This window comes from Muntiacus reevesi, chromosome 2 (genome assembly GCF_963930625.1).
Source record: "Muntiacus reevesi chromosome 2, mMunRee1.1, whole genome shotgun sequence".
NCBI lineage: Eukaryota > Metazoa > Chordata > Mammalia > Artiodactyla > Cervidae > Muntiacus > Muntiacus reevesi.
Window position 1 is genome coordinate 205,493,492 of NC_089250.1, and position 10,204 is coordinate 205,503,695.

A 10,204-nucleotide genomic window follows, 5' to 3' on the forward strand; every position below is an offset into this window, starting at 1 on the left:
AGGAAAAGCTTGGGACGCCTATGTTGGACTGCACAGCTGGGTAGGGGGAATCCACGGGCGACATCTCCCTGTCCTGCAGGGTGGAGCTTTCAGGGCAGGTTCCTTCCCAGAGCCCTTTGCGCTGTCGGACCTGCCTGGGAAAGGCAGGGGGCTGGATGGGAGAGAAGCAATTTTGTGGGAGTTGCCTTGCTGTGACTGCAGCGTCCCAGAGCCACCTGTCAGCAGTTGGCTGGCTGGCCTGTCAGGGAGAGGAAGGAGGGTGGGGTTGGTCTCGAGTTCACAGCTTCCCTCCCTCCCTCAAAGGAAGAGGAAGGAGGTGCCCCTGAGCCCCTATGACAGATGAGAAAAGTGAGGGCTGCACAGGTTGAGAGATGTGCTCCTAACCAGTCAATGACAAGAGCTAGTACTTGAATCCCCATGACTCCGTCCACGGCTCCACCCGCCTCAGCTGGAGGTGGCTGCGGACAGACAGCCTGGGGCCGGCAGAGAAGGGGTCTGCGGAGGCAGGTGTTGGCAGGAGGCTCCAGGGCCACGTACTCATGTTAGCCGTGCAACTTCTGGGCTCGGGCTCGGGCTCGGGCTCCTCAGCAAAGTAGACCTGCCAGTCCAAACTGCTGACCCAGTTCTCATAGGTGGGGAGCGCTGCAAAGACAGCAGGTCTTGCGGGGCCTTGGCAGGCATCTCCGAAGCTGTGCAGCCCAGCCAGGAACCATGTGCCCCTCACTTCGTGCACCAGCGGTGCCCCCGACAGGCCCTGAAAGGGGTCAGGTCAGGGGACTCAGCTTTGTGACTTCTTCCTAGGCGGCTGCATGGGGCAGGAGGGGCCGGGGCTGAGGGTCTGGCTCTTTGGGAGTCAGTTGGCAGAAAGGTTACAGGTGAGAGGTCAGACTGTGAGTGGGAGGGCGAGGGGCCTGTGGGGTGACGTTAGGGGAGTGGGGCTCACCTCACAGCCGGGCGGCTCGCCCACAACACTGGTACACACCATCCCCGGCAGAATGCTATTGCTCCCGAGGGCTGCGTGCAGGCGGCTACAGGCCCTGGGCCCCAGGAGGGTCACAGGCACTGTCTGAGGGGAGCTGGTGTCTGCAGGGTAAGGGAGAAGACCCAGCTGCTACCTCAGCCTCCAGGCTGCATGCCCAGCTGCTGGGCGCCCTCTCCTGTCCACACACCTGCTCCTTGGCGGGCCAGCCCTAGGACCCAGCCGCGTTCCCCATCAGGCAGGCTGTGGTCCGAATAGGGCAGGCAGAGGGGCCGCAGGCTGGGGCCCAGGGTTACAGGCTGGGCCAACAGCAGGAGGGCCACGTCATAGCCCCCCTCCGGGTGGGTATACGCCCCGTGCAGGATGACTTGCTTCAGGCCCGACTCCTCTGGGCCGACCCCCAGGCCTACTGTCCATTCCTCTGGGGTCTGGCGCCTGTGCAAGGACAGCAGTGACAGCACTGGGTGGCAGAGCCACCGTTAGAAGTGGGGAGCAGGGCGAGGGAGTCAGGGCTCACCCAATGAAGCAGTGGGCCGCAGTCAGCACCACCTCCTCTGACACCAGGGCTCCACCGCAAGCTAGCTTCCCTTGGTGCTTCAGCCTAGCGTCCCAGGGCCACGGGGAGGGAGCTCCCGCCTGAGGGCCTTCTCTCCTCAGAGATCCACAGGCTGAAACAGATGCATTACATCATCTGCCTTCTCTAAGCACTCACTGCATGCCAGGCCCTGCGCTAAGAGCTTGCTGTGTGCTATCAGATATCCTTACGTTATCCTTTTAAGCTGAATCTTTGTTATTTTCACTACTGAAGTAACCAACATTCCAGAAGTTCAGTGACTTTCTAGCTCAGTAACCACAGGCAAGTAGCCAACTTGGGATTCAAAACCCAGGGTCTAAGCTTTTAACCCTGATGGTCCAGCATCATGGGAGTGGCCCGCTCATCATTCCTCTACCCCGCCTGTCTGCACCCCTCTGGGCTTGGAATGGCCCCAGAACTCCTGGCTCACTGATGCTTCTCTTCCCATCAAGATAGAGCTTCCATCCCAGGAATTATTTTGCATGCTATTTGCATGTTAGTCACTTAACGCCAGAATTCACACCCTACTGAGTGGGAACCCTGCCCTCTCCAATCTTGTGGAGTCTCTGCTTGGAAATTTGCATCTTACCCCCCAGACCTTCAGCCAGGTACCAGAAATTCCTCTTCTTACCTGAACCCAAAGGCATAAAGTTCTGAAGTGTCTATGTCTCTCAGACATAAATGGAGCTGTTCCCATCCTGGTCTGAAAGGGTCCTTTAAATCCCCTTGTTACTCCGTGGCAGTGCGTGGATGCCTCGTTAATCAGTTTTCTATTCTGAACTGAAATTTATTCCACTGCGGGTCCCACCTTCTGCTGCCCAGAAGTCCTCATGCAGCCCAGGGGGAGGTTCCCCTACATCCCACTCCTGACACCCGCTGCTCATACCTACACAGCTGTCCTCATCACTGATCTCCGGGGTCTCTGGGTTCTGGGTTAGGAAGGCTGCCCCCTCAGCTCGAGCCTGCAACCAGGAGCTGTGAGCAGCCATATTGGTCAGCAGCACAGGAGTGTCTTCCCGGGCACAGCTTGATGCAAAACTGATGATCCCAGCTTGAACCCAGTGTCCATCGGGTTCGCGGCACAGCACAGGACCCCCGGAATCTCCCTGAAATGGGCAGTGTTGTCAGAGACAGACATCTGAGCCCCAGCCCTGGGTAGACACCCGCTGTGGGCCGCCCTTCCACCCATCCCTGTGGATTGAGTGTCCAGCCTATGGCAGGCCCCCTCCTCTTTCTTTTCCCTTCCCCTATCTTCCCCTTCAGACCTGACAGGGCCCCTGCATCCCAGGCTGGGGACCCCCACACAGCATCCCGGGCCGGGCCGGACTGGCCAGTGACCGCTGGTGTAGGCGGTTGTAGAGACAGTTACACGTGGGGCGGCTGATTAGACGCAGGCGCAGATTCCGTAGGGTCCTGGGAGCTGGCAAAAGAGAGGGGGTTGGGGCCAAAGTCTGGGCCCAGAAGAGCAAGGGAGACGGGGAATGGGAACAGTTAGCAGCTGAGGCTGTGTGACCTTGGGCAAGCCAAGTACCTCTCTGGGCTTCAGGCCAGCACTTACCATCATTGGTGTCCTGATCCCAGCCAGTGGCCCAGCAGGAAGTCCCAAAGGGGAAGCGATGGGCAGGTCGGGGCAAGCAGAGAGGTGTGTGGGCCATGGGGTGGGCGAGCCGGAGCAGGGCCAGGTCTGAACCCTGGCTGTAGTGGTTGTAGGCCCTGGGCAGCTGCAGAGCTGTTACCCCCACCTCCTCAGCCCCTGGGCTCAGACCTTCATGCTGCAGAGAACCCAGGACAACTGACCAGGAGTTCAGTTCTGTCATTGCCTCCCTGGAAGGGGGAGAGGGGATAAGACCCAAACATTGAGTGCCAACAGAGACAGTGACACCGTAGGAGATAGCACAAGGAGGTGACAGGTGGCCAAAACTGTGGCTTTGAACAAGGGCCATCCTCCCAACCTCAGCTGTCACATCTGTAAGACTTCTACCACGAAAGTTTGACATTAATCTGATAGTGTGTTCCCGGCATGTGGCACATTTTAAATAAACGGTAGGTTGTTACTCTAGGGGCAGGGCTCAGTCTTGCAGGGCTTGGGGACAAATCACCCACCCCAAAGCCAGAAATCTTTTGACTGCAGCCATGACTCACTTTTCAAAGCAGTGGGCTGCAGTGAGGACCCAGGTGTCTGCCACCAGGGACCCGCTGCAGATGTGGATGCCCTGCCTCCTCACGCTGGCCTGCCATGGCCACTCACCAGGCACCGTGTTGCCCTCCTGAGGCTCAGGGGGACCAGGGCCTCGCTGCCCGCATGCTGTGGAGAGACATGAATCAGGCTGACAGCAGGCCCCTGGCTTGCCCTCACCTCCAGCATGACCCAGACCCAAGTAAGGCCCAGGCCCCACAGTCCCAGAACTTACCACGCTGAGCTGCTTGAAGACCTGGGAAGAGAAAGATGCAGGTGAGCCTTGGGGGAGGGGACCTGCCCAGCCCAGCCTTGGTGGAGGGGACAGGTTTTGGGGGGACTGGCCTGGGGTCCTTGCTATGACTCCGTCTGTGGCTACCACACCGGCCCCTCCCAGAATGAAAATATTTATATGAGGTCAAGAAACAGCTTTTATTGGAAGCTATTCAGAGTGTACACTCAGTCATTAATTCTCCTCTCCCAGTGCTGTGCTCAGCACTCCTGGGCATTGAGTGGCAGGACCTGGGGTTCAGCTTGGGACCAGGCCAACCCTCCTCCAGGCGTCAGAACCCCCAACTCCTGCCCCTACCGCTGAGTCAGGGAGCAGCCTGTGTCTGTGGAGAGCATTAGCTTAATTGTGCCCTGGGCTGTGGAGGCCTAAGAGGAAGGATTAGAGGCCTGCGTCATGTCCAAGTTGCGGAGGGCGTCAGGAGTTGAGACTCACCCCACCCCTCTTCTGACGACTCGGCCTCCCCCGTCTTTCTAGAAAGAGATGCTACCAAAGGGTCCCCTGCCCTGCCTCTTCCCCATCACAGGCACACACAAACACATCCACTGAACATGGGAGAGATGGGATGTATGTAAAGATGGGGAGGCTGAGACCAAAGGGCCCCAGAACTTGCCTAAAGCTATTGTGGAAGGAGAGAGGCCAACGAGGGCACAGGGTACACACACAGGCATAATGACAGTTCCTGCAGACGCAGATTATAATCCAGTCCAAGGAAATCACACCCATTTGGACACAGGCAGCCACATATGTGTCCCCCCCCACACACACACCCGGACACAGTTACGTTGCCACAGGCTGACTGTCACCCCCCCCAGACAGGCTCCCTCCCACACACCCAGCTTCAGGGGCTGCTCCGGCAGAGGACAGCCCCCAAACCATCACCGTAACCCCCCCCCCCCAAACCCGGGTGACTCACCCTCTATGTGGACCACGGCTCCCAGGATTAACAGCTTCAGTCCCCAGCTCTGCTTCATGCTGCTCCAGGTCAATCTGCCGCCTGTGCTCTGGTTCTCAAGAGAGGCCACCTGGGTCTCCCTAGCTCCACCTCTGCTCCACCCCCAATTTGCTAGGAGTCAGGTGTCATTGCTTTTGCTGGGCTGGAAGGGGGCCAGCAGTTTCTAGCTCTGGGGCTGTGGCTGTGTGACCCTGGGCTATTCACCACCTCTCCCTGGGCCTCAGCCATGGCCTCGCTGCCTGGGGTCACATCCCAGATCCCCCTAACACGTGAATGACTTTGGACAGTTAGCTCCTCATGCCTTGTCTGAAAAGCTCAGAGCTGTTGGATGTAAAAATGCCTTTACCGCAGCCTGGCAGAGTGAACTTGCTCCCAGCAGGGGAGTTGGTACAGGTGAAGAGCACAGTAGGCAGGCCTTTCCCACCTCTCTCCTAGGCCTGGATCCAAGTGGGTTTCACATACCTTCTCCCATGCTTCAGAGGCAGCATCTGCTGGACTGGGTGTCAAGAGGTCGGGCTCTCTGCTTCTTGCTGGCTGAAGCTAGCAAATCGCAATGCCTTTCTGCCACCTTCCTGGGAAACCAGGGTTATGTGGGGCCCACCTCCCCCACCATTTTTATTTTTTGGCTGCATTGTGCAGCTTGTGGGGTCTTAGCTCTCCAACTAGGGGATCGAACCCTGGCCCACGGCAGTGAAGGTGTGGAGTCCTAACCACTGGACCACCAGGGAATTCCCTAGAACATTTAAGGGGCTTGAGCATCCTTGGATTTTGGAAAACTCAATCAGGAGGCAAGAATACTCAGGGTGAATCCTTTTTCTCTCTGACTTCTAACTCAGACCAGCCCAGACTCTTTAGGAACCGTGGCCCCAACTCAGAGGCAGTTGTGGCTTGGGTTAAGAACAGACACTGGAGCTAATATGGACCTAGTAGATTCAAATCCTGAGGGTTTCCTAACCCCTCCCCCCAACTAGCTGTGTGATCTTAGGCAAATTACTTAGCCTCTCTGAACCTCAAGTATCCTCCACAAGACATACAGTCAGCTCTCTGTATCCACAGGTTCCACATCTGCAGAGTCGACCGACTGCAGATTAAAAAAAAAAAAAATCCAGAAAGTTCCAAAAAACAGAACTTGAGTGTACTGCTTGGCAGTAACTAGTTACCTAGCATTTACATTGTATTTACAACTATTTACATTATATTAGATGTTATAAGTAATCTAGAAATGACTTAAAAGTATATCTTAAATTATATGGGAAGATGTATGTATGTTATGTGCAAATACTACACCATTTTATTTATTTTTTTGGTGTACTGTATGGCTTGTTGGATCTTAATTAGTTCCCTGACTATAGAGACTGAACCCTGGCCTACAGCAGTGAAGGCGTGGAGTCCTAACCACTGACTGCCGGGGAATTCCCTACGCCATTTACTATAAGGAACTTGAGCATCCTTGGATTTTGGTTTGGGAAGTGGGGTGGGTCTTGGAACCAATCTCCTATGGATACCAAGGGATGACTGTAGTAATACCTACCTCATACAATTGCTATAGGGATTAAATGAGTTGACAGACGGCATGTCCTTAAACAGTGCTTTGCATGTGGATAAGTACTTAGGATACATTAGGAAAAACAAAACCAAAACACAGCCTGTCCCTTTCCTTCCAGGGCTATCAAGACTGGCTTCTAGTGGTAGATAAGGCAGCTGGAGGGGTTAAGGTTAGACTACAGGAAGAACTTCCAGGCACGTCTGCACAGAACCAGAAAGTCAGTTCGCCCTTGCAAGCACATACCTGGCTGCCCCAGAAGATGAGGCCTGTCTTCTGTGGGTAGTAGGCACAGAACACTACCAGCCTGTTTCCTTGGGGGGGGGGGGCTGATGGCACCCCAGGTTTTGCTGACTCCACATACTGGAGAAGGGACTAACCACCCTTCCCAGGCAGGCCCTCCACTCTCCCTCTGACTCATATCTTCCAGTCCCAGAGGAGGAAAGATCAGGGGAAGCCCAACACTAAGGTCCCTGGCAGACAGATGGCTCAGATTTGGTCAATTTATTTTAAAAATTTTATTGCTCTGAACCTTCCCTCCTTGAACAACAGCAGGAGCTTTGGAAACCAGCCATTGGGAACAGAAACAGAGGCACTAAGGTGGAGGAAACAATGTGGCATGTTTGGTCCACTGTCCTGTGTGGGGAGTATGGTGGGGGCAACTTGCAGACTCTTCCAAGAACCCAGATGTGGCCTTCTTGGGCAAAGGTCACTCTGGCTTGGGGTGAGGGCTCAGTGCTCCTTGACCTTGCCCTGGGGTCCCTGGACCTCCTGGAAACTGAGCACCATCAGGCCCACATTGATGGCATAAGTAGTGATGCAAACGATGCAGAAATCGTAGAGCACGAAGAACAGGATCCAGGCCAGGTACACAGAACCAGCTAGAGACACCAAGGAACTCAACCTCAGTAGAACAGATGCCCAGCGGCTCTGCAGGCAACCTGTAAGGCAGAAAAGGGGCAGACATAGCCTTTGGGAACTGGCCACTACTAGAACATGCCATGACTCCATGGTGCCACCCAGACAGCAGGGGCTAGTGGGGAAAGAGCCTCTAATATGAGCAGCTCAGACAGGCCCCACCAAGACCCTGGTTCTCCTACGTGTTCAACGATCCCTGGGACCAAAATAGTGAATTTTCCTGCTGAGCTCTACATGAGATGAGAGATAGCAACCCTTGGGTTTCCCCCAGAAAGGAGTCTGTTCTAGAAAACCGGGCTCCTGGGAAGTCTCTAAGGGCCCTCTGTTTCTGACAGTAAAGACTCCTGTAAGTTCCCACCCCCTTGGTGCTCAGTGATGCGCATTTAGTTGGCCGTCTGGGTCACCAAGACTGCAAGAGTTCAGGCTGGGCTGGCCAAGAGGGGAAGGGGACTGTCACGAGAGGGTAAGGCCACTCACCTAACAACAACTGCAGTGTGTAGAAGATGCAACCAAATATGCTGTTGGATTGATTGAGGACACTGTCTTTGCCCAGCACGTGTTCCACCAGTCCGAAGCCACGGCCCCACCTAGTGGAAGGGGGGGCCTAAGTTAGGAGTGTCAACCCAGTGCCCTGAGCCCTATCCTGGGAGGGTTGTTTCCAAGAAGCCAGCTGGGCTGTCCTTCCCCATCTCACCCTCCCCCCAACCCCTACATGAGTCCAAGGGTCAGTGACCTCCGAGCATAGCCTTTCTTTGGCCAAGGCAGGATTCCATGTCACTGCCCCTATCCTCCCCCATCCCCAGATCAGGCCTGGCCATGGCTCTCCCATAGACGCTTCTTTTCATCCTAGACTTTCAATAAATCCTATGGTGGTAAGGTGCGTATAACCCTTCATCTTATTTTACAGAGTTACCAGAGACTGGGAAACCAGGACAGAATCTCTCTGCCTTGGACCCCTAAATCTCCAGTGCCCCCACCCCCCTCCCCCATCTTCTGTCTCAGGTCATCCCACAAACTCTGTATCCTCAAGCATAACCAGACCTGGCCACCTTGTCGCCAGGCACGCCCATCCTTAAGACTATAATCAGTTCCCACACTCGACCCCATCTCCCTGTGTCCTGCCCGGTCACTGTTATTCCTTGTCATCAGGATTCACATGTATCCCCTCGAATAATCCCAGTCCCCAGCACTATCTGCCCCCATAGCTCCACACTCCTATCTTGGACACACTCGTTTCTCCAGGCAACGCTCCCTTGAGCAGCCTGGTCCCGCGCGTCCGCTCCTCGGGAACCCCAACCCCCGATTGATCTGGCAGCCTGGCTGCCATGCACACCTGGACCCCATGCACCGCTCCCACGAGCAGCGGTCCCCCAAGCCCTCCACTCTCCGTGCACCTGGAGGAGAAGACTCGCGAACAGCTGATGGCGGTGCCCACGTCGCAGAGCGCGCGGTAATCCCGGTCCCGGGCGCGCGCCGCCTTCACGTGCAGCGCGTAGAGAGAGAGCACTAAGCCCGCGAGGCAGAGCGCGAGCCGCACCCACCCCGGACTCCGCCAGGTAGGGCCCATGTCTTCTGGTCCCGCCCGAAGCCTCAGCCGGAAACGAACCGGCCACGGGGCAGGGGCGGGGCCAGATTTGACCTCGCCCGCTCCCGCCCCTCTAGCTGAACGATTGGCCTGCTGGTCTCGCACTCCCTGATCTAATTGGTTGCTCCTATGATTTGGCAAGCGTGCTGCCGCGGTAGGAAAACAGTTGAGGAATGCTGGGACTGGAAAACCGATTAAGGGACATGGGTATTTATGGCTTTGACGGGCTGCTAGGCATGATGGGAATTGTAGTCCGGGCGGCTGCAGTGCCTCAAGGGTAATGGAATCTCCGGAGTTTTACAAATTATATTAATCGGGCTAGCAATATATAGCGTTTACTCTAGTCCAAGCCCTGTTTTAACTTTGGAGAATCCTGGAACTAGAGACCAGCGGATCAGGGAATCCAGGGCATACTGCGATCTGATCAAGAACCAAGCGTTTTCCCTAAAATTATCTCAAGACAGTATAGCCTCCAATCCGCCTAATTTGCCCAGCCATTCCCTCCTGCTGCACCAGCGCCTCCTGCTGGCCGATCTCTACGTCTCTCTCCTATATTCCCAGCTCCATCAGCTTCGCCATATCCTGGACAGTATCCTAACCTCTGTTCTATTGTGGCGCCACCTGGCGAAACCTGAGCCCAGATCAACCCAACAGTCCCTCCATTCGAACCCTTTGATGGGCTAGCTGACCTCTCCCTTTCACACACAGCGTTTATTGACGAGCCATCTCACCCGGGATAGGCTTTCCGCGTGGCGCAGTGGTAAACAATCTGCCTGCCGATGCAGGAGGTGCAAAAGACGCGGATTCCATCCCTGAGTCGGGAAGATCCTCTGGAGTAGGAAATGGCAGCCTGTTCCAGTATCATTACCTGGAAAATTCCATAGGATAGAGGAGCCTAGCAGGCTACAGGTCGCAGAGAGTTGGACACGACTGAACACACACACACACACACACACACACACACACACACACACACCCTCACCTATACCTCCCTTTCCTTCCATTTGCATTGAAACTTCCCCCCCATTTTAGAAACTGCAATAATTACCCCTTTACAACAAGTTTTTGGTGGTTTGTTTTTTTTTTCCAGAAGATTTTACACTCTTAGCCTTTACTTCCTTACATCTTCCTTACTGCCCAACACAACATAAACTAACTCCTGCCCCCAGTACTCCCCGGATAACT

The 10,204-nt window shown here is 55.4% G+C and overlaps 2 protein-coding genes across 5 annotated transcripts; both read right to left on the reverse strand.

Annotated features, from left to right (window-relative positions):
* Window positions 1–83: 83 nt before the first annotated feature.
* Window positions 84–6,862, reverse strand: PRSS53 (serine protease 53). Of its 3 annotated transcripts, XM_065924703.1 has the most exons (11): window positions 4,935–6,862; window positions 3,965–3,985; window positions 3,696–3,858; window positions 3,112–3,377; window positions 2,819–2,973; window positions 2,440–2,659; window positions 1,497–1,647; window positions 1,170–1,414; window positions 944–1,083; window positions 538–754; window positions 84–238 (listed from the first exon to the last, which is right to left on the reverse strand). In XM_065924703.1, exons 1-11 carry the CDS (start codon window positions 4,990–4,992, stop codon window positions 219–221), a joined length of 1,656 nt encoding a protein of 551 aa, XP_065780775.1. In that variant the 5' UTR covers window positions 4,993–6,862; the 3' UTR covers window positions 84–218. The 3 variants fall into 3 exon arrangements, with proteins under 3 accessions (XP_065780775.1, XP_065780774.1, XP_065780776.1); XM_065924702.1 differs by having other exon boundaries at window positions 84–754; XM_065924704.1 differs by having other exon boundaries at window positions 84–754; window positions 3,802–3,858; window positions 4,935–4,993.
* Window positions 6,863–7,005: 143 nt separating this feature from the next.
* On the reverse strand, window positions 7,006–9,067 carry VKORC1 (vitamin K epoxide reductase complex subunit 1). Of its 2 annotated transcripts, XM_065924705.1 has the most exons (3): window positions 8,829–9,059; window positions 7,912–8,021; window positions 7,006–7,457 (listed from the first exon to the last, which is right to left on the reverse strand). In XM_065924705.1, exons 1-3 carry the CDS (start codon window positions 8,999–9,001, stop codon window positions 7,249–7,251), a joined length of 492 nt encoding a protein of 163 aa, XP_065780777.1. In that variant the 5' UTR covers window positions 9,002–9,059; the 3' UTR covers window positions 7,006–7,248. The 2 variants fall into 2 exon arrangements, with proteins under 2 accessions (XP_065780777.1, XP_065780778.1); XM_065924706.1 differs by lacking the exon at window positions 7,912–8,021 and having other exon boundaries at window positions 8,829–9,067.
* Window positions 9,068–10,204: the final 1,137 nt, after the last annotated feature.

Excerpts from the sequence above, each read along its gene's own strand:
- PRSS53 (XM_065924702.1), bottom strand. The coding sequence starts at position 4,992 with ATGAAGCAGAGCTGGGGACTGAAGCTGTTAATCCTGGGAGCCGTGGTC. Across the intron at positions 3,378-3,695 it reads GCAGCCCACTGCTTTGAAAA|GGAGGCAATGACAGAACTGA; the intron begins GTGAGTCATGGC and ends TCCCCCTTCCAG. Across the intron at positions 2,974-3,111 it reads GGATCAGGACACCAATGATG|CTCCCAGGACCCTACGGAAT; the intron begins GTAAGTGCTGGC and ends CTCTTTTGCCAG.
- VKORC1 (XM_065924705.1), bottom strand. The coding sequence starts at position 9,001 with ATGGGCCCTACCTGGCGGAGTCCGGGGTGGGTGCGGCTCGCGCTCTGC. Across the intron at positions 8,022-8,828 it reads TCGCGAGTCTTCTCCTCCAG|GTGGGGCCGTGGCTTCGGAC; the intron begins GTGCACGGAGAG and ends CCCTTCCACTAG. Across the intron at positions 7,458-7,911 it reads CACACTGCAGTTGTTGTTAG|GTTGCCTGCAGAGCCGCTGG; the intron begins GTGAGTGGCCTT and ends TCTGCCTTACAG.